Source organism: Rattus rattus, chromosome 7, assembly GCF_011064425.1.
Source record: "Rattus rattus isolate New Zealand chromosome 7, Rrattus_CSIRO_v1, whole genome shotgun sequence".
Lineage (NCBI taxonomy): Eukaryota > Metazoa > Chordata > Mammalia > Rodentia > Muridae > Rattus > Rattus rattus.
The window spans coordinates 51,374,420-51,394,482 of record NC_046160.1 but is presented as its reverse complement, the minus strand read 5'-3'; the positions used below and the strand labels follow the sequence as shown (position 1 = coordinate 51,394,482).

The 20,063-nt window shown below is 37.9% G+C and overlaps 1 protein-coding gene across 1 annotated transcript in view; it reads right to left on the bottom strand.

Moving 5' to 3' along the window:
* The window catches only part of Dgkb (diacylglycerol kinase beta), a 714,793-nt gene that overhangs the window by 469,462 nt on the left and 225,268 nt on the right, over positions 1–20,063 (bottom strand). Inside the window, exons 6-9 of the mRNA XM_032907661.1 lie at positions 19,511–19,651; positions 14,005–14,054; positions 10,307–10,381; positions 7,182–7,301 (exon numbers count right to left, since the gene is read on the bottom strand). Coding sequence (XP_032763552.1) covers positions 7,182–7,301; positions 10,307–10,381; positions 14,005–14,054; positions 19,511–19,651 — 386 coding nt within the window. The remainder of the gene's footprint in view (positions 1–7,181; positions 7,302–10,306; positions 10,382–14,004; positions 14,055–19,510; positions 19,652–20,063) is intronic.

Here is a 20,063-nt window from a genome sequence, read left to right as displayed (position 1 = left end):
CAGGACACTGATTTATAATATCCATGGATCCATAGTAACTACTTCTCACATTAGAATTAGAAATGTCAAATTTGCATCCTAAGATGAAACATTAATGAACGTGCTTCCTGGGAGGTACTTGTCAATGGCCCCTTGAAGTTTAGCAAGTTTTGAAGGCAGAAACACTGCTTTGGTTTTTGTCCCAAGCAGCCACTTCGAACACAGTTGATTACTGAAGACCTTGCACTATAGAGATATTATTCTATCCGGATGAGAGGACAGGCTTCTGTGGTACCAAGCTAACGAAAACAGGCTATGCAGACATGTGCCCTACAGAGAGGCCTGGTTTCCCAACCAAGTGCTGGGTTCAGTTCACTCACATTCTTTCTCCTCCTTTGACTGAGAGACCAAGGCAGCCCAGCTGAGCTCCGGAGTGCCTCTTGCTTGCTTCCTTATGAGTAATATGCCAACTGTCTCTGGCCCAGGGCTTCTCTGGTCCTGAGGGAGCTGCAGTGAGCTGATTCCTTACCTCCAACCTAATGTCAATCTCAGACTTTTCATCGTATTTTAGCAATACTAAAATTTGTCTTTTGGATAAAGGAGTGAGAAGATATCAACAAAAGCACCTGAGTAAATGCAGATGACTTTTCTGGCCACCCCATCAGGAGATAGGGTTTTAAATATTTCTGTCCACCATTTAAAAAAATAAGGGTCATAGTTATTCGGGTCCAGTGCTGGTGTGGATGTCATAATAATCTTAGTAGCTCTACAATGTAAACAGGATAATACATGTTTCACTGTGTTGTGTTTCACAATCTATAGTTTCTATTTCAATCATATTAAAAGAATTAAATACCTTGATAAAAAAAAGTACTAATGTGAGAACATTTTTTTTTAAATAATCTTTGAAAGTGGCAGCGTACTACTTTAAAAGATTTTCAAGTCAAAGGAGAAACATTCGGATTTTCGCATTTGCTGCTGTTTTTGTCCTCCTTGTCATTTCAGCTCAAGCAATTGTCCATTCCATGTGAATAAGCCTCATCCTGTTGGCGAGCACATATGGACGAAGTCAGCTGGCATTTTCCTTATCAAAAAATAAACAAGTCTGAACGTGGGTGTTCTGTCAATCAGAACACTTAGCCATGTTGCAGGCTGCAAGTGATATACAAATCCATTACCGGGCATAAAATGCTTTACCAAAAAAAAATTAAATAGCTTTATAGCTCTTAGCCCGATGCACTGCCCAAATATACCAGAGATGAAATATGTATGTGGCCTCTTTCAGAGAAGAAATGGAAACCAAGCGCCAACTGCTTCTTAGTAGTGCAAATTGCACCCTGGATCTCTGGGTTTTCATGTCTTGTCTTGTCCTATTGGGATTGGTAGAGGAGAAAGTCAGTCTCATTCTATTAGCAGAACATATTCTTATTGATGCCTTTATAACAAATAAATATTTATTAGCAAAAAAATGAATTTGCTTTTTCTTTTAGGGGAATGAGCAGACAACTGGAAAGGCCTGGATCCGGGCCTACTGTGCAAATGTGAAGAAGCTGTGTCACTCTTCCTTCTACTTCCTGTCTGAGAGAATGAAGCTACTCACTCTCCTTCTCAGGCCATGGTGTGAAGTTTTATTATACAACACCTGTGAAGTTAATTTAGCTCCCTGAAGACTGGTGTTATATAAACAGCAAATATTATTACCATCCTGGGGTTGAAATTTAAAACATCCAAAATTTTCACCCTAAAGAATTGAGACGGATGTTTCTAGTTCCACTGTATGTTCGTTCATAAATTATTGCCTTATCTCCTATTATGTACCAGACATAACATTATTCTTGGCCTGTGACAGGGGAGACTGTTCATGACACCTTTTAAAAGTCCACAATTAGGAACAGTTAGCAGTATACTTCCTCACATTTTAACTTTTGAAAATCTAGACAGATGCCTCAAAAGAAATGCCTTTTGGTTTGTTATTTTCTTCTTTCATTGTTTATTCTAAAAATTTCCAAAGTTTCATTTTTTGGGCATTATTTCTCAGAATATTGACAAGGTTTAAGTGAACTAAGCCTGCTGCTCTAAATGATATTTATTTGCAAAGATTTTAAAGAGCTCTATTGCTAACCTCCCAGGACAAACGCCACGTTCTATCAAGTTCTCTGAAGAACTTTTGAAGAGCAAAAGTTGCAAGTTACTTCCATTGTTAGATAAGGTGCGCTATATATTGTCTTCTTTATGCTGTCCAATTATCTCTGTCTGGAATATTACATCATCACTATAAAGGAAACTGTTCTCTTTGGCAATAAAATCGGGCCATATTAAGTCTTGGCAAAAAATAACTCAGATTGTTGTATTGACATCTGGGTCCAGTCACTGTCAGTTGCTAGTTTCCAGACTGGACTGTCTGTACTCAGAAAAGGTCCCTGCCGTCCCTGCGAAATATACTGTTTCATTCAATAACTTGTAATGGACTTCTGAATCTTGTATGGTTTTGTAACTTCTTAATAGATTGATCCAGGCATGATAGCGTGTGGGGAAAGTTCTCCTAACAAAATTCTACATTTTAACTTTGTATTGGAATGCGGAATGTCAGTTTTCAACTAGGACTTAGTTTAGTCAAAGAGCATCACTGCCCATCATCTGTAAATGTCATCATTGAATGTTTTACTCCTTTGTTACTAATTCAAGCAAAAGTAAGAAGAAAAATGTGTCCTTCCATGTTCTTAATCAAACACATAGTATATATTACCTATAAAGATTAATGATCATATTTCCTTGAAACTATGTAATGAGATGAAAAACCTTTGGTTCAAATGCACCTCAGGCTAAATGTGGCCACATCCATGTGCAATCAAGACGTTGAGGTTCTCCCTGCTAGTGCTGTTTTGCTAAAGGGTTCAGGCTGCCTTCAAAATATTTATGTTTATACCAATACCCGAGGACATATTTTTTTTTTTATTATTATTATTAACTTGAGTATTTCTTATATACATTTCGAGTGTTATTCCCTTTCCCGGGTTCCGGGCAAACATCCCCCTCCCCCCCCCCTTCCTTATGGGTGTTCCCTCCCAACCCTCCCCCATTGCTGCCCTCTCCCCCAACAGTCTAGTTCACTAGGGGTTCAGTCTTAGCAGGACCCAGGGCTTCCCCCTTCCACTGGTGCTTTACTAGGATATTCATTGCAACCCCTACGAGGTCAGAGTCCAGGGTCAGTCCATGTATAGTCTTTGGGTAGTGGCTTAGTCCCTGGAAGCTCTGGTTGGTTGGCATTGCTGTACATATGGGGTCTTGAGCTCCTTCAAGCTCTTCCAGTTCTTTCTCTGATTCCTTCAACAGGGGTCCTGTTCTCAGTTCAGTGGTTTCCTGAGGTTTTAAGCTGTTGTCAAAGACTCCTCTTTTTACAGCAGACAGTAGTCAATTCAAACAGCTAGTAAAGTGTTAAAAGTAAGTGACTGAGTGCTGAGTCCTAAAGGGGACACCTTTATCCCTGTCACAACAAGGCTCAAGGGGCATGAATCAAGAAGAGAATATGGAAAGAGTGTTTTGAAATGCTGTCTTCTGGACATGACATGGTTAGTGCACTCCTGAACTCACAGCATATGTGTGAATCTTCTCAAGAACCACAAATATCAAGGCAGCCAATATTCAGATATGGGTGACTCATGAGATCTCACTCTTACCTGGAATGCCACGGGCGGCTGAGACTTGCTATAAGCAGTGGTTCTCAACCTTTGCAAGGCTGCAACCATTTAATACAGTTCTTCATGTAGTGGTGACCCACCCCCCCAACCATAAAATTACTGCTTTGTAACTGTAATTTTGCTACTGTTACAAGTTGCAAAGTAAATATATGTGATTTCTGAGGGTCTTAGGTGTTCCCCGTGAGATATTCAGCACCATAAAAGGGTTGGAACCCCCAGGTTGAGAACATTTCAATGAATTCAAGAGAATCATTCTTTGTGACTGTGGTCTCTGGTGGATCGCCCCTGCTATAATGCATGGCCCTATACTCATGTATATGACAATTGCTTTGAGGAGAACTAGAGGTGAAATGGGGAGTAAATCTGATCATCTTTTGTTGTGTATGCATACAAAATTCTCAAGAAACAAGTTTTTGTTTGTTTTGCTTTTGTACTAATTAATACAAAAGTCTGTACAGTTTTATTCACTGGTACTTTAAAAAGATTAGCCTTATGTTTCTGTCAGAGAACCAAGAGCATCCTGCAAGTGTGGGATGCTCTTGTACTCACTGGATGATGCTTAAAGTGTGTTAAATAAACTTCTGGGCCTTGTGGGTTCTCAGGAAAGTGGACAGGAAGAGCAAGGCTTGCTGGGAACTGCTACCGAGCACTGTCAGAGCCAAGTTTAAGGTCCAGGTAGAATCCTTAGGACAGTGTTCAGGGTATCTCCATCCTTACAGAGGCTTGTCTACAGAGCTCAAAGCTTTAAGACCTGCACAGAGAACTTGGCATTCTGTCAGGATTCCACAGGGATGATATTCTGAAATGGCAGGGTGATACTAGGCCCTCTTCTTCTGAATTTTCTAAAGAGAGCCTTGTTTTCTAAATTTCAAGGTGAAAAATTGGTGAAGATGATGATTATTAATAATATTCATTATTATTAACCATTTCAAACAAGCCTCGAATACCAATGTCCTTGGAAGATACAATTTTCATTCAGTTTTTTTTTTTTAGGTGTTTTTGTTTCTTTTAATAAATCCGAGTCATAAAAGATTTAAGCAAAAGTGCAATGCAGAAAAACAAACAAATAAGCAAATAGAAAAGAAAGCAAATGAACAAAAAATCCACATTGTTCAATGATAGAGAGCCTGATGAGGAAGGGGATAACTCCAGGCATAAATATGATCAAACTCACAAAGCTAGGAAAACCGCTAATTTCCCTTCACATGCGTGAGACCATAATACAAGTCTCTAGAAACTCTTGGCCAAGAAAATAAATGGTATCCACTGTCGAGAAATTTGATAAGCATTAGGTCCTGAGGCACGGTGTTTCTTATTCTGGAAATGAGGAAGCTCCTGGAAGGGTGTTGAAGAGAACCAACAAAGTACAATAAATTCTTCAGGGCCATGGTTCTCATTCGAATCGTGCTCACCCAGGAGGCCACTCTTGTCTGTGCAATTCCGATGACACATTGTCAAACATACTATAGCATTTAGCACATGGTTAATTAGCATCCACTCCCCATGATCATAACTGACAGTACACAGGAATATATAGGACTATTTAATAAAGCAGACTTTACATGAATGGCCAACTTCAAGATGAATGACCCTGATTTCCAATAATAGGCTAACACCAAGGTAGGGGAGGAGGAGGATATACGATGTTATAAATCGAGTTCTCTGTGAGCGATACCACATTAACTGCTTGCTGCAATGAGCTGAGTCTCGCTTCCTAAAAACAATGGCTCTCATCACTCAAGTGTCCTACTGCTTTTCTTGCTTTTTCAAGCATTTGCTACGTTTTATAGAACAAGAGGCTATGTCTAAGTAGTGCCTGTTGTGTATGGTGATTGCGTGTTACAGGAACTATACATTTTATTAAAATGATTTTATATTTGTGTAGTATATGTTTATAAAAGAACAGAAAGAAGTGAAATTTCTTTCTTACAATTGTTCTTTACAAGGGGGTAAATTCTTCATTCCCATATTTAAACTCGCACTCTCCTTATTACACAATGTAGCCCTGCCATCTAGTGGCTATCATTGGGAACACAGTTCCAGTTTCAAAGGAAACACCCCATATTGATCTCTGATAAACTCTGAATAATACTTTTGCACCCAAAACATTTTGCATATTTAGCATTTAAAATACAGTTATAGCATGAACTACATATAACTAACTGCCACGATATTAAAATTAAAGATCATTATCTACTCACACTAAAAGGAAGTATCCTATTTCTTTATAATGCTCTGATTTAAATTGTTATAACTCTGTAGTTTAAGAATGCTATGGTTTTATCATTGTACCAAACATTTCTATAAAAATAACATTTGAAGAATTGTTAAGCAATTACCTTCAAACAAAAATATCTTGCCAAAAAATTTGCCTTAAAATACAAACAACAAAATCTTCCCTTCAATGGCTTCGTTTCCTCGATTCAGGCTAGGAAAGTCCCAGTTTTCTTTTTGTGAACCTGGGTATGGAACTTGTGGTCTAAGGGGCACTAGGCAGGTGGGACAGCATTTCCTCCAGACAACCAAACTTCCCACACTTATCTCCCAGCTCCCTGCCTTTTCTTACATTATCCATTTATTCCACTTTGCATACACAAATTTCAGCTTTGAAATTGTGAGGTTAATTTCTGGGAAGTGGTATTTTTGCAACGCCCTAACATAAATCACCTGGCAGAGGCACTTTCCTCCTGCAAACCTTAAGTGTTACCATGTTCCTGCTCCATTTGTGTACTCCTTATTAGCCTGCTGACATTGTGCTTTCCTCATAACTCTTATAAACTAATACGTGATGTATGAGAAGTTACCATAAAAAGTTAGAGATCACATATAGCATAGAGAGTTAAATGCACATTGACTCATTCATTTTCAAGGTGATTGAATGTGCTAGCTCCCTTGTATGTGTTTTTTCTTTTTCCTTTTTGTCTGTTTTCTTTTTTTAATCTTTCTGTGACTTCTGCCCTTTTACACAATGCAGGAGACGAGGCCTGTAGCCCTGTACTTAGCAGACAAGCTTTACCATCGAGCTAATTCCTGAGCTCTCAGAATGAACAAATATGTACAAACACAGAATGATGAGCAGTAGCATTTATGTTTAATAATTTGTTCCATTGTTTTAAGGATAATTCCCACATGTATTTCAATTTTTCTCCCTCTGACCATGCCTGAAATCCCACTGGTCTTCAGAAGAAGAATAAGACAAGAGAGAGCAAAAGAACTGGAAAATGAAGATGAATATTAGAGGAACACTAATTTCCTTAATCCAGTTTATGTATTAGGAAAGCTGCAGCCACTCCCAATCCCTAATTCCATTTGTCTGCCCTGCCCCATAGCCACAGCATAGCTCACATCTGTTTGTGCTTCCCAAAATTGCACCATGGGATTATTGAAGTTGAGAAACTTGTTACATGCTCAATGGTAGAACATGATCTGAGCAACTGATCACCAATGTTGCCAAAGAGCGTCCTACTGATCCCGTCCCACTCCCTCCCCATTGCCAAGGCTTACATTTTCCAAGCCCAGCAAGACTAGAAGTGGGATAGTCGTCATTCCTCCTTGAATCCACTCTTCCAGAGACACAGTGCCATCCCGGTCATAGTCGATTTCTTCCATCATTTCATGAAGGATCTGGAAAAGGAGATGAGAGAAACAGTCAAGGGACTGATGTTTAAAAATCTGTGTAATTCAACAAAGCATTTTCTCCAACTGTTTATGCCACATTGTGACTAGAAACTGGGTGAGAGTGGAGAAAAATGTCTTTAACTAAGTATACTAACCCTGCACTCTAGAACCTGGCTTTCTATACTGCTCAATTTTAAGACATAGGTGCCCAACTTTTAAATAGCCCTCAAGGAAAAGCAGCACAGAAAAAAAAATTAAAAGATACTTTTAATTTAAAGGTAAAAGTACTTTCTAATTACTTCTTTGAGATCACTTTTTAAGTTCATATATATGCCAGAAAGTGTCTGGACAAATTAACATCAGGGCAAAGAGCTCAAATAATTCTTTGCTATGTAGTAATGAGTGAGGGAATTAAGTTCCTTTTAATTGCCTGTAACAATTTAACAGAGCGCAAGCTTAATGACCTGATCATATTTGATTGGACATTTTTGAAGATGGCTTGCAAGTAATGTTCAACTATGTGTGATTGTGAGAAAGTTGCTTCTTTATTGTGTGGTTATAATGTGGATTCTTATTTCAAAGGATTGTAAGAATATAATGAGGTAATGTATTATAAGTTTAAGACCCCTGGCCTACACAGGAATGTATATTATATAAAAGTATACATTTTTCTATATAATGTATATTATATAGAAGTTCCAATTATGCTACCCTTGGTTGTTGGAAAGGTCAACAAACTTTCCATCTAGTTAAATCAGGAAGGTCAATATGATAAAAACTATAAAGAAGAAAGAACACATTGTCTTTAAACAATATGGACATGTGATCAGTTTAGAAAAATGCATTCAAGCAGTATGAGCTCTAAGATGGGAAAAATGCTATAAATATGGTTTTTGAATTGGAAATGTAAGTAGACTTTCCTAGCTTTCTGCTTGGTATCTTTTCTCAGATATTTTTTCTTCATAGCAACACAAGGATCTACTGAACCTAGAATCCTTTGAGGAGCAGGGCACACAAGCATCATTATTTAATTGCTCTCGAAATGAAAGATTTAGAATTTGATAAAAGGGCCTAAGATCTGACTGAAGTGTTATGCCTCTTGGAGATTTCTTAATGACTTAGTAGAATGGACAAATAAAAAAAACTCAGCTTGTTTCTGTGTTTCTGAGGGCAGACTAGATTAAACGATAAGATTCTGTCAAAGCAAAGAACAAGGAAAGAACACAGCACGGTGAAACTTGTCTCACAACCCGCATGCTTGTTTTCTGTCTTGGAAATGCAGGGTCTCTCTCATTAGCTCAGGTTGGCTGAAGGACAAACCTTCCTGAGCACCAGAGTGATGGGGCAGCAAATAAGTACCACCACACTAAGCCTCGTACTGTAATTTGTTTGATTAGTAAATCCCCTATTAGAGCCTGGATTCAATAGCAAAGTATCTTTCCAAGGACACGTTGGTCTTCCTATTCATCTCTACCAACCTCGCGTGCTCACTTTTCTCTGTTTGTGCATAACTAAAAGGCATCTATAAATGTTAAATGGGAAAGAGCTGCTGGGGCTGTAGGCTAGGTAACGTGGTGAGCTATGACAGCAAACACAGTGTCCGTAGCAACCTTGTTTTTCTTACTCTCCACTATTTGGACTGTCCAGATGGGAGCCATCATATCAGGAGTGCCCAGGACCAGTGACGTCATGGTTGTTATTTGCAGTCTCCAGTAGATAACCGTCAGAGTCAATGGCCAAACAAGAACTGCTGTGCCCCTTAGAACAGCTCTACCTTACTTCATACAGCACTGGGCACCGCACACCATTTTCCGAGAAGTTGGGGTATCTCTTTCTGCTATGAAAACTGACTGATAGGAAACAAGGCCTCCTTCACTGATTGCCATGAGAACAAACGAGCAGATGTCACCGACAGATGAACAGGGTGGGAAAATACTACGGTTTTTTTTTTTTCCTGATAAAGGGAGTGACAGAGCTTCCAGTAAATCACATGACTTCAGTAGAACATTAAGATGAATTCTTCCATAAATTATAAACACATTTGCCAATCAATTCCTAGAATTCTTTAAACAAAACTGTGAGGGACAGGTGTTCCTTGTGAGCACAGCAGGCAAATTTCCACAGCAAAGTTAATGAAAGTGAAATACCATTGAATTAGAACAGGGAGGAGTGTTAATCCGGGTTAAGAATGGTGTCACCATTTTGCCCTGGATCAGGCCTGACCAGCCTTGATTTAAGACACAAGTGGAAGGCAGACTTGAGCTCTTCCCTCAGAGTCCTGTTTTTATCTTGGTAGGCGCTATCTAAATGTGAATGCTAATTTACAAATAAGCTTGAATTCTTATGGCACGCAGACCTTTAAATAAAACGAAATTGCTTTCTTCATAGACACTTCACAAACTTAATTGGCTTCAAAAATAAAACAACTGTCTCCTATCAGTTTTACCCCAAATATTATTTAGATCTAAAGTTAAATTGCCTAAAAAGAAATGTTTCAATACATTTTAATGATGCTACAATTTTGTATAAATTCATACATAATAAGGCATCTTTATTTTCTTAGAAACATTTAAAAAATACTGACTCTTTAAAAACTTTGGCGAAAACTTACTGGCTGTGTTTGTAACTAGCTGTAGAGCTTGGAGCAAGAAATTTCAAAGTACTTGGGTCTTAATGCACCCGTCTAAAGAATGAATAAAGTGGGATGAACTTAGCAGTGTCCATCAGCAGCATCCACTCAGCTCCATGTGGGTAAGCACACTAACCAACACTAGGAAGAAAGGCAAGGTCATTGCCTACCACTTCAAAACACCACATGAACCCTATCATCCCATCCAGAATTGAGTTGACCTCTGGTTAGCCATAACAATTGAATCACAAAAATTAAAAACAAGTCATCATAATATATTTAACCCCCACCCCCTAAATAAAAACAAAACAAAACAAAACAAAAAACAAACGAAGAGGGCCAGCCATAAGTCATTCAAGAGTTCCCTCATCCACACGCCTACCGGATTAAGTTCAGTAACATCCCATTCCAGGTACTCGGCAACATGCATCATCTGACCGATGATATTTTCTAATTCCTAAAATAAGTGGGAGGGAGAACGGAGAAGGGATGTGGGTAGGGGCAGGGCGGCGGGGGTCGGGGGGAGGTGGAGAGAGAGAGAGAAAAGGATTTGTTAGTCTAGGATTTTAGAACCTTGTTTTTCAGTGTGTACAACAGATTAAGTGATTTTATGACCAATTTTCTATAATCAGATACACACACAGAAACTAGTGAGATATCTTTTAACTGCATAGAAAAGGGTGTCTTTACATAAATATTATTAACTATCATGGATCCTTATAATGACGTACATAAAAGTGTAGCCTAACTAAAAAAATCAACTATACCGTTTATGGGGAACCTTTACCAGGAGAGGGCGCCACAGTATCAAACACAGCTTTCTTCTACCCATGTCTTTTTGAAAGCATGTGTGTGTATTTTTACAGGATGTGTGATTGTTTTCAAGACACCGAAAGTTCTAGTGGATGGAAGGAAGCCTGGGCAGACAACTGAGAGGTTTGTTTTTATTTCCATTCACTGAGAACGTATAATGACTGTGTAGCTACTTCTCTGGGTACTTTACTGGAATGGTGTTTGGAGATCAAGTTTCGGAGGCTAAGCATATGTGGAGTTCATTTGCTGATACCCTCAATGTTTAGTTTAAATTTTCATAGCCTCCTAATCTCAACTCCTTGAAGAACTGCTAGTAAATACATAAACTTGATAAAATGAATCTTAAATTTTTTGAAAATGTAATAATAATAAAATTTAGTTTGCTTCCATCTCCAGAAAAAATATTTCTTTATATTTGTTTATGTATACTATAAAAATCAAGCTTTAAAAACAGTAGTTAGTATTTGTTTTACGTAAAAATAAGGTTTGAAAGTATATAAATACAATCAAAGATTTTTTTCTACTGGACTTCCTGTCACATGTGGTCAAAGTTCACAGGATAAAGACAGTAATATGGCAGGAAGAGATTAAGTTGTTGGGAACCAAGAGATGGCCTGAGAGACGAATGAGCGCTACACTCCTCTCAGAAGAAATATCACTAAGAAATATGTCCTGTTAGAACTGTTGCCACAGAAAATACAATAAAAGTAAACTTATTAGTAACTAATTAACTTCAATGCCTGCTAGCAACTCAGTGGTGATTGTTAGCCTCTCATCCATTCCCTTTTGCTCAATAATTTGGAGAGGTTAAAACCTTTGAATAGAAGTAATACATGGACTGACCCTGGACTCTGACCTCATAGGCAGCAATGAATATCCTAGTAAGAGCACCAGTGGAAGGGGAAGCCCTGGATCCTGCTAAGACTGAACCCCCAGTGAACTAGAATGTTGGGGGGAGGGCGGCAATGGGGGAGGATGGGGAGGGGAACACCCATAAAGAAGGGGAGGGAGGGATTAGGGGATGTTTGCCCAAAACCGGGAAAGGGAATAACACTATTGGACTCGTCCATGAATCTTTTTTGTACTGCATACTAAACATGTTAACTTTTTTTAAAAAAAAACAAAAAACAAAAAAACACTCGAAATGTAAATAAAAAATACTCAAGTTAATAAAAAAAAAAAAGAAGAAGTAATAAAAACCTTGGGTCAAGAACTATGTTCTAGGCTCCTAATCTAGATAGATCATTTCCCCTCTCTTAGACAGTGTCCTCACGAGTTAGATGGACATATTGTCCTGACCAAACTCATGATACTACAAAGATCTACAGAGATGATATGTGTTATTACATGACATACATGTTTCCTGTCACCAGAGTGCAGGAAATAATCAATAATCATTACTAAGTTGGGTGAGAAGCAGTCAGCATTGAAGTCAATGATTTTTTTTTTCTGTTTTGCTTCTAAAAGTAGAACTGTAACATCCTTAAACTAGCAATGGAAATGATGTTAGAAGACAAAATTTGAAACAGATATTGAACAAAATATACTGAAGTTAGTAGATGGTATTGGAAAAAAAATCCACATGGGGATTAAATCTTGAGATTTAATTTTAAAAAGAAGAAAAAGAAAATATGAGTATAAAATTAATCAGGAGTAAATCCATTTATTTTCAGATCAGTATTTGGTATTGTGCATCTAATTGTAGCTGTTTGCAGCAATCGATTACACGTGTCCCCTTAAAAATGGCCAGAATCCAAGACAGAGAGAAAAACAAGCACTTAACTGAATTTTCAAATCAGCTGCCAACCCATGGCTAATAGCCTGGTTAGGACATACCATTTTAATTTAAAAATGAAAAAGAAACATTTCACAAACCAAATCTGCTTTAGACATATTAGAATATAATTCGCATCACTGTATGCAATGAATGACATGAACGCCCTGGGAAATTGGGTAAGTTCACCCTGGGTTTCAATATTCCTAAGTGAAGATTAGTACACAAGAAGAATATCCATGGAACACTGAGGTTTGTAGCTCAGAAGTCCATGCCTCACAGCATCAACTCATGATGGCGCTTGCTTCCTGGATTGGGGATTCTAGCGCTTTCCTTCTCTCTGGAGAAGGTAACATGTGAGAATTATTCTACCCAGTGCTACAGAAAGACATGTCTAACTTCACTAATGTCCCCGGACAAGTCTATACGGCAAGGTAGATTAGCAGGTTAATACTTCTGCCACCAAGCTGACCACCTGAACCTGAACCTGTAACACACGGGGTGGAAGAACTAAGTCCTGCAAGTTGTCTTTTGAACATCACACATTCACAGTAGCATCAAAGCATGACAGTGCATGAACGTATATGTAAATAAATTTAAAAGTGATAACCTTAGGTCTATTTGAGATGCAGCAAGTGCTGTCAGATAACCGAAAGGCCCTCTGGTAACCTGCCTCATGTGCGTTTCCCTCACTGTTACATAGATTGTAAAAGTTAGGAGCGAGCATTTGTTACATGGTGTTCCCCTCCTCGGCACCCCCACAGCAGCAACAACATGAAATTTGATGTATCCACACACTTGGGAATGCCTACACCAACCCTGACATTAATATTTACATTGCTGATTGTAGTTTTCCTGGAGACACGATATATACTATCATAAAATAAAGAATAGGTAACTGTGTACAATATGCAGTACTGATGTTTGAACTGGATGTCTCTTTTCTACTTCTCAGAAAACTGCAATTGATTCCCACATAACACAAACATTTAATTATGCATTCCATGTTAGCATTCAGATATACTATTTTGCTTTTATCATCTTCTGTCATTTAAGCTATAGGAAAATTAGAGATGTCGTTAAAACATTTCTCACAGCAAGCCGTAAGTCCTTCTTTACTCCATTTATGAGAGAGAAGACTTTAAGAGGAAGAAATACAAAACGAATCATTTTCATACTTTCTTTAGATGTTTTATGCTTACTCAATATTTTTCAAAGGCAAATATGACTGATAGTATTTTTTGCATTTCAAGGCCGTGGTTTTAGCCCTGTTCTGTGTTTCCTTCACAAGTTGGGAAATCTCTTTGTAGTTTCTGTTTTAGCAAAACCACTGGACAGAATGCTCACAACTCTGTCTCTTCAGAAATGCTGTGTGAGTGGATTCTAAGTTCTATGGGGAACGCCTTCTGTGATGATAACTGTAAGTTCACACTTGCTTAGTTTAAAGGAAACTATTTTGCAATTTTCAGAAAATGTTTGAAGGGGAGAATTACCGAGCTGTCCAGGAAGCCATTCCCATCGGTGTCATACAGGCGAAACATAACTAGAAAGAAAGAGATAGAAACAAGAGTTTACAGACGAGAAAGGTCATGTTGCTTTAAGGTAGATAGTTTTATTAAAATTTAGTTACTGCTGAAGAGAAATGTATCAATGCTGAATGCCTTTAACATGGCGATTTTTTAAAAAGCCAAACTGAAAATTGAGTTAATTGGTTAATAAAACTACTGGATCCCAGATAATTAGTTTACAAAATCTTCTTTGTACTTAGAGGAAAGTAAACAGCATTATATGCTTTGATTTGATTTTCCGATTCTTAGTCTTGAATTTAAATACGGAGAAGGAGTTGAAATATTCAGCATCTGGATAGTAAAGGGCAGAGTGGAGGTAGAAAAACAATCAATCGTGAATTTCATAAATCAGTTAAGATTTAGACTCCATGAGAATGTTTTCTTATCCCAGAGATGAGAGTATTCACCCTGCTATCAGGAGGTCACATTTGCTGTGGCAGTCAAGTGACAAGGGACACACAGGTGCCTACCAGAAGCTAGAGCCCTGTACATAAACACAAGCCAGTATTGCGACTCAGCCCAAACAATGTGAGAGAGGAAATGGTGGCTTAAAAAAGATTCTTTCTAGTGGGGGATCTCGGCTCCTACACATACAGTATTTGCATGACCCTTTTTTTTCTTTTGTCTTGGGTTGAGCCCCTCACCAGGCTTCACTAGGCACCTCATCTTTAAACTAATCAAGTAAGGGCTTTCCGAACACAGACTCTCTTGGTGAGCTAAGGAAAGCAGAAGTCCAAGGCTGCAGTCCCCCTTGGATAATTCACAGACCTCAAGGAGATCATGGAAGAAGCTGCAGGTGTCTTTGTAAGGTAAACACAGGAGAGTGACACAGCTGTAAAAACAGAAGAGTGGAAGTGAGGGTTAATGTTGACTTTGTATAATTTCCTGGAGGGTCTCATGTCTGGGTTCTGTATGTGAGCAGAGACACTGGCAACTCGGAGAGTGTGGATCGCCGTAATTATTCTCGTATTTAATAGTTATAGAATTCGACCAACTAAGACATGCTTATGTGTACAAGATGCAAAATTAGTCTGTATCAGTATAAATTTTCAAATATTATCAGCTTAACTATGGCTTTGAATTCTTTTGCAATAGAAAATCAAATATTAAGATACGAAACTGGAAATGTATATTTCTTAAATTATAGTTATCTAAACTTTTAAGGTATTTAACCATGTGGTTAATCTCTCTCATATCCAATAAATAAGAATAACATGGTAAAAATTAAAGAAAAATCCTCCAAGGAGACATTCAGTATCTCAATATTTGAAGCTATAGTAGAAATACTAAAAATATTCCCACATGTGGAAAGAGTACAGACTACCAAGAAAGGAGTCCAGTACCTAGAACAAGGTGAGGCAAGAGAGAAACCCAACCCTAATTCAGAAGTAGGGTCATGGTAGCTCTGCTAGACGCTACTGGAGAAAACATTTGCAAAACCAACTCATATGACCCAAAATATTGGAGTTGTGTGGCCACTGGCAGCTGAGTTCAAGGAAACCCAGTAAGAAAAGAAAAATTTCAAACTAGGAATAAGAGTAGATATATAGAAATTCCCCCTGGGTACAAATATTAAAAGAATCAGAAAAATAAAAATGGTAGTCAGGAAGATGAGAAAATGCATGCCAGATAGAGAGAGAGAGAGAGAGAGAGAGAGAGAGAGAGAGAGAGGAGGGGGAGGGGAGGGGAGGGGAGAGGGAGGGGAGAGAGAGGGAGAGGGAGAGGAGAGGGAGAGGAGGAGTCAAAAGAAGATAATAAGTTCAAAATTCATACAAGAAGATAACTCTGCCTTTAAAGTGCAACATTAAAATAATATCTGCAGAGAATATAGCACGTATCGTAAGGGGTAGAGGAAAGGTTACCAATTAAAATGCAAAGGATCACATGTAAGATACACAGTTGAGAATTTGAAAATTCACTAGATACAGAGAGACGTCAATCAAATAAGGGGGGGCAGGCTTTAGTTCAGTGGAAAATAAAAGTTATTCACCTTGATAAACCATTGAAGACTTACCCTTTTAAAATCTTCTTTCCAAATAATATTACTGAAAGTAAGTTTTGAACCTTAAATATCAGTAAGATTCCTTTTGTTAACGTTTAAAAGTAGGGATGGGCCTTGAGGTCAGTAGGTCATTAAAAAATCACATTTTAATTTTGAAACAAATATAGATTTATAGATGTTTCAGTGCCAAAACAAAACAAGACCCAATTCGGATTATTCTGCCATCGTGATAAGTTTCAAAGATGGGGACCTGCGATGCAGATTTGATCTAGCTTAGCCCACTTTCTTCTATTTTTATAACCATGTCATTTTACCTTACATAGAGACAGTTACGTGCCCACACTTGAATTTAACTGAAAGGTCAGAATTGAGGCACATTATGTAAGGTGAGACGATTTCTATTTTTCTAAAACTTTTTCTCCTTCAAATTTTTTGAAAAATTCTGTCTACGTTTGTTGCTTCATATATTACAATACAAAGTATATAATTCTCTGCGCTTTTCTAGAAGTTATTAGACAGAACAAAGTGTATATCTTAATGATTTTTAATTTGGGGCTTCTTCAATCCACCAATTTCAGTTACCTGCCTTTTTAAACAATTAATATTAAAGTATAAAGGTGGGAGTTAAAGAGTTGAGTGCCTTGAAAGTTTGTAATCCAATACAATAGGACATATTCTCATTCTCTCCAAATTTCCTGTAAGAAAAACAGTGGTGAAAAGTATAAATAACAGTTACTCAAATAGAAAGTGACTATAAGACGTCATGGCCCTTTGAGAACCTAGGAGGATTGGTGGCTTTCGTCACTTTTATTCATAATCTATAAGAGATCTGACCAGATGAATGGTGGTTGGGGCCTATTGGTAATACATAGGGTCAATATAAGATGTCTTAATACGAGATGGAAAGAATATTTATCATTTGAGATGGCTCTCAAGTGGCAGTGGCTAGGTCAGAAACTGGGAAAGAAATGCAGAGTGAATGTTCAGGAGAGATGGCACCCCACGAGGAACAGGCCTGTGTGTCCTATCATAGCACAGCTGACCCATGTGACTGACTAAATTATAGCCACCAGGAAAGGGAAAGGAATCCTCTTATGACCCCAACACAGATGAGTACTTTCCAGGTGAATAGTGCAGGTGTCCACAAAAATAAAGCCTGGGTTAAGGAAAGGCCAGTGAAGAAATGGTTTATGTTTATTTCTTCATAATGGGGTAGGCTTTGAGCCAAGTCTTACACCAAAACCTGACATTAAAAGACCGAAGGGGTTATTGGACAAGGGTAGGAAAGAGAAAATAGCCAGAATTGTCATTTTGGTAGACTACTCTTTCCTTTCGTGGATCTTGCAAACAAGGTAGTCACTCTCTCTAACCATCAACAGAAAAGAATCAGAAATACGGATGCCGAGGTAAGCAGTCCATTCGGGGAAATTGGTGGTGATGAGATGTCACCTCAGAGAAGAAATTGCATGCTCTACTCCTCCTCGAAGTGGAGCTCCAGGGCAAAAAGACGTAGTGGCTCATACCCATTCATTTTAATTGGCCAATTATCAGGTACCACGTAGAGAGGCACCCAGTAACCTATGTGTATGATCTGGCAAGTAATTCTGGTGGGTGACTCTACAGAAATGTCTGACTTAAGCCAAGGCGTGTGTGTACCATTTTTGGTTAGCTACCTCAAAGGAAGGTCCAGATTCAATTCTCTCCCTCACTAGTAACTAACTTAGGGTCCGCGTTGCATCCTCTTCTGCTTCTTCTAATCACCATGTCTTCCTTTTAGTTCTTGTGCATCTCATGCTTAATATGATATAACCCTCCTGAAAGGAACCGTGTAGTGCATCAGACACTATCAATGTACGTCTCACCAAGAATAAATCTAGACACTGAGAATGGAAAAGAACGTTGGAAATTTATAAATGTACAGATGAAAACAGCTTATAAATTGCAAATTCATGAGAAACTGATTGATGGGTGAACTTAACTCATCGATGTAGAAAATATCAAGCATTTCAAAAGAAGAAGAAAAAACACAGAATTCCTGAATAATTTTCTGTTCAGTCAGAGTGATGGCCACCAAATCAGGGGGTCATCATCATCACAAACATTAGCAATGGCCACACCTGAGCAAACTCTCTCTTTGGCTGTCACTTCAAGAGAAGTTCACTGTTTACTTTGGAACGAGAGAGATTTCTACATGTTCTTATGAATACAAAATAAATCTTGAAAGGAAAATACTCCGTGTTTATGAATAATAAATACACATTTAAAGAATAATATTCATAAGGTTTATTCATAACCTAAGCTGGTGTAACTCCTAAATAATCATTGTAAATACTTCTCTTGTGAGAAGTACTATCAAACAGTTACAATTAAATTTAACTAAAACATTTCGTAATTACAGTTCTAATACATTACAGTAATTTTATTTTTATTAAGCAATATGAAAGTTTGGTTTTATTATCTTTACTATCTTCTTGGTAGTAAAATTTTAATTCACTTTAATCTTTACTACAATCTGATTAATTTAGTAGCTGAGTATTCAGCACCTGCTGCCGTTATAATGAGTTTTAGAGTTATGGTCATTTGAAGAGTATGCTCTTTCATTGCAATGTGTACATTTTACCACCAGGGGGAGCTCAGCCACTGCAATTTATTAAGGAGCATTTAGTGCTTAGAAGTTTCCAACCTACAGTAATGCAGAAGAAACACAGATATTGCTTGATTAATAATAGTATACTGAAGCAAGTAATATATATCAGGTATTTGAGAAATCGTGCCATGTCAAAGACTGTTAACGTGATGGTGGAGGGAGGTTACCATGGAGAAGAGTGTAAATTGTATGTGTGTGTAAATTTTGTGTGTGTGTGTGTGTGTGTGTGTGTGTGTGTGTGTGTGTGTGTGTGTGTTGGGAGTTTGGAATGCGTGGGCATGTGTGGGTATGTGTACTTATGCTCACAAGAGGGGAGAGGGATTTTCACTTCCTGCTTGGAAGATTTGGAAAGTCTACCTCAGAAAGAGGAATAAATACTCTGTCAAACTTTTCAAAGTTTCTGATAACTTCTTGTTAACTCGAGAGAGCTGAGGATAAAACAATTTAGGAGTCATTTGATAGATAAACACAGATAGAATTTCACATCATGCCAAACAGACTTCAACATTTCTTATTAAACCTGTTATAAAATTGGGATGCAGTTTTAGTTAAATTTAATGATAACTTTTTGATTGCTTGATTCTGACAGGTTTTCTTTGGTTTTTGATATTTTGGATTTTGGGGGTTTTATTGTTGTTTGTTTTGTTTTGTATTTGTTTTTTAAATTTCAATCAAGCTACTTTAAATAAACAAACAATTTAGGCAAGTATAATTACATCACTACCCAACCAATCTCTCCTCCGAACTCCAGCTTTATGAGAAACAGAATTACCAAACCGTACACTCAAGCTTGTCCTCAGGTCTTCCTCTTTCCAGAAGAGACAGGTAACACACAATATCCTTGAGGTGGATCACTTCCGGGGAGCACGTATTTGCTGGAGAAGAACGTGGAGGGGTGATGGCACCCTTATTCATCCTCAAACCTGGAAAATATATTTGTACTCACATATTTAAAATATTCACTGTGTTCTCAAATATGAAATGACTAAAGAAAATAGCACTAGATATTGTGAACATATGTGTGTGTGTGTTTCTTAAATATAAGACAATCAAATGCACTAGAACACTAATATATTAACTTTCCAGCTATGCTGTGAACGGTGCAAACAGGAGAGAGATTTCCAGAGTCCATTGGCAGGGGCTGAGCCATCTACCACTGAAGGATGTGAAGGTCAGTTTAACATCCCGGCGCTGTGAGAAAACGGAGACATCATCCAAGGAACCCATGGCTAATCTTCCTTTCTTCGTATTAGTCAGTGACAAATAAAAGTTAACTTGAAAATATCAGAATTGCCCTTTCATAAAAACTGAAAAGGCAATGTCTGTCATATTATG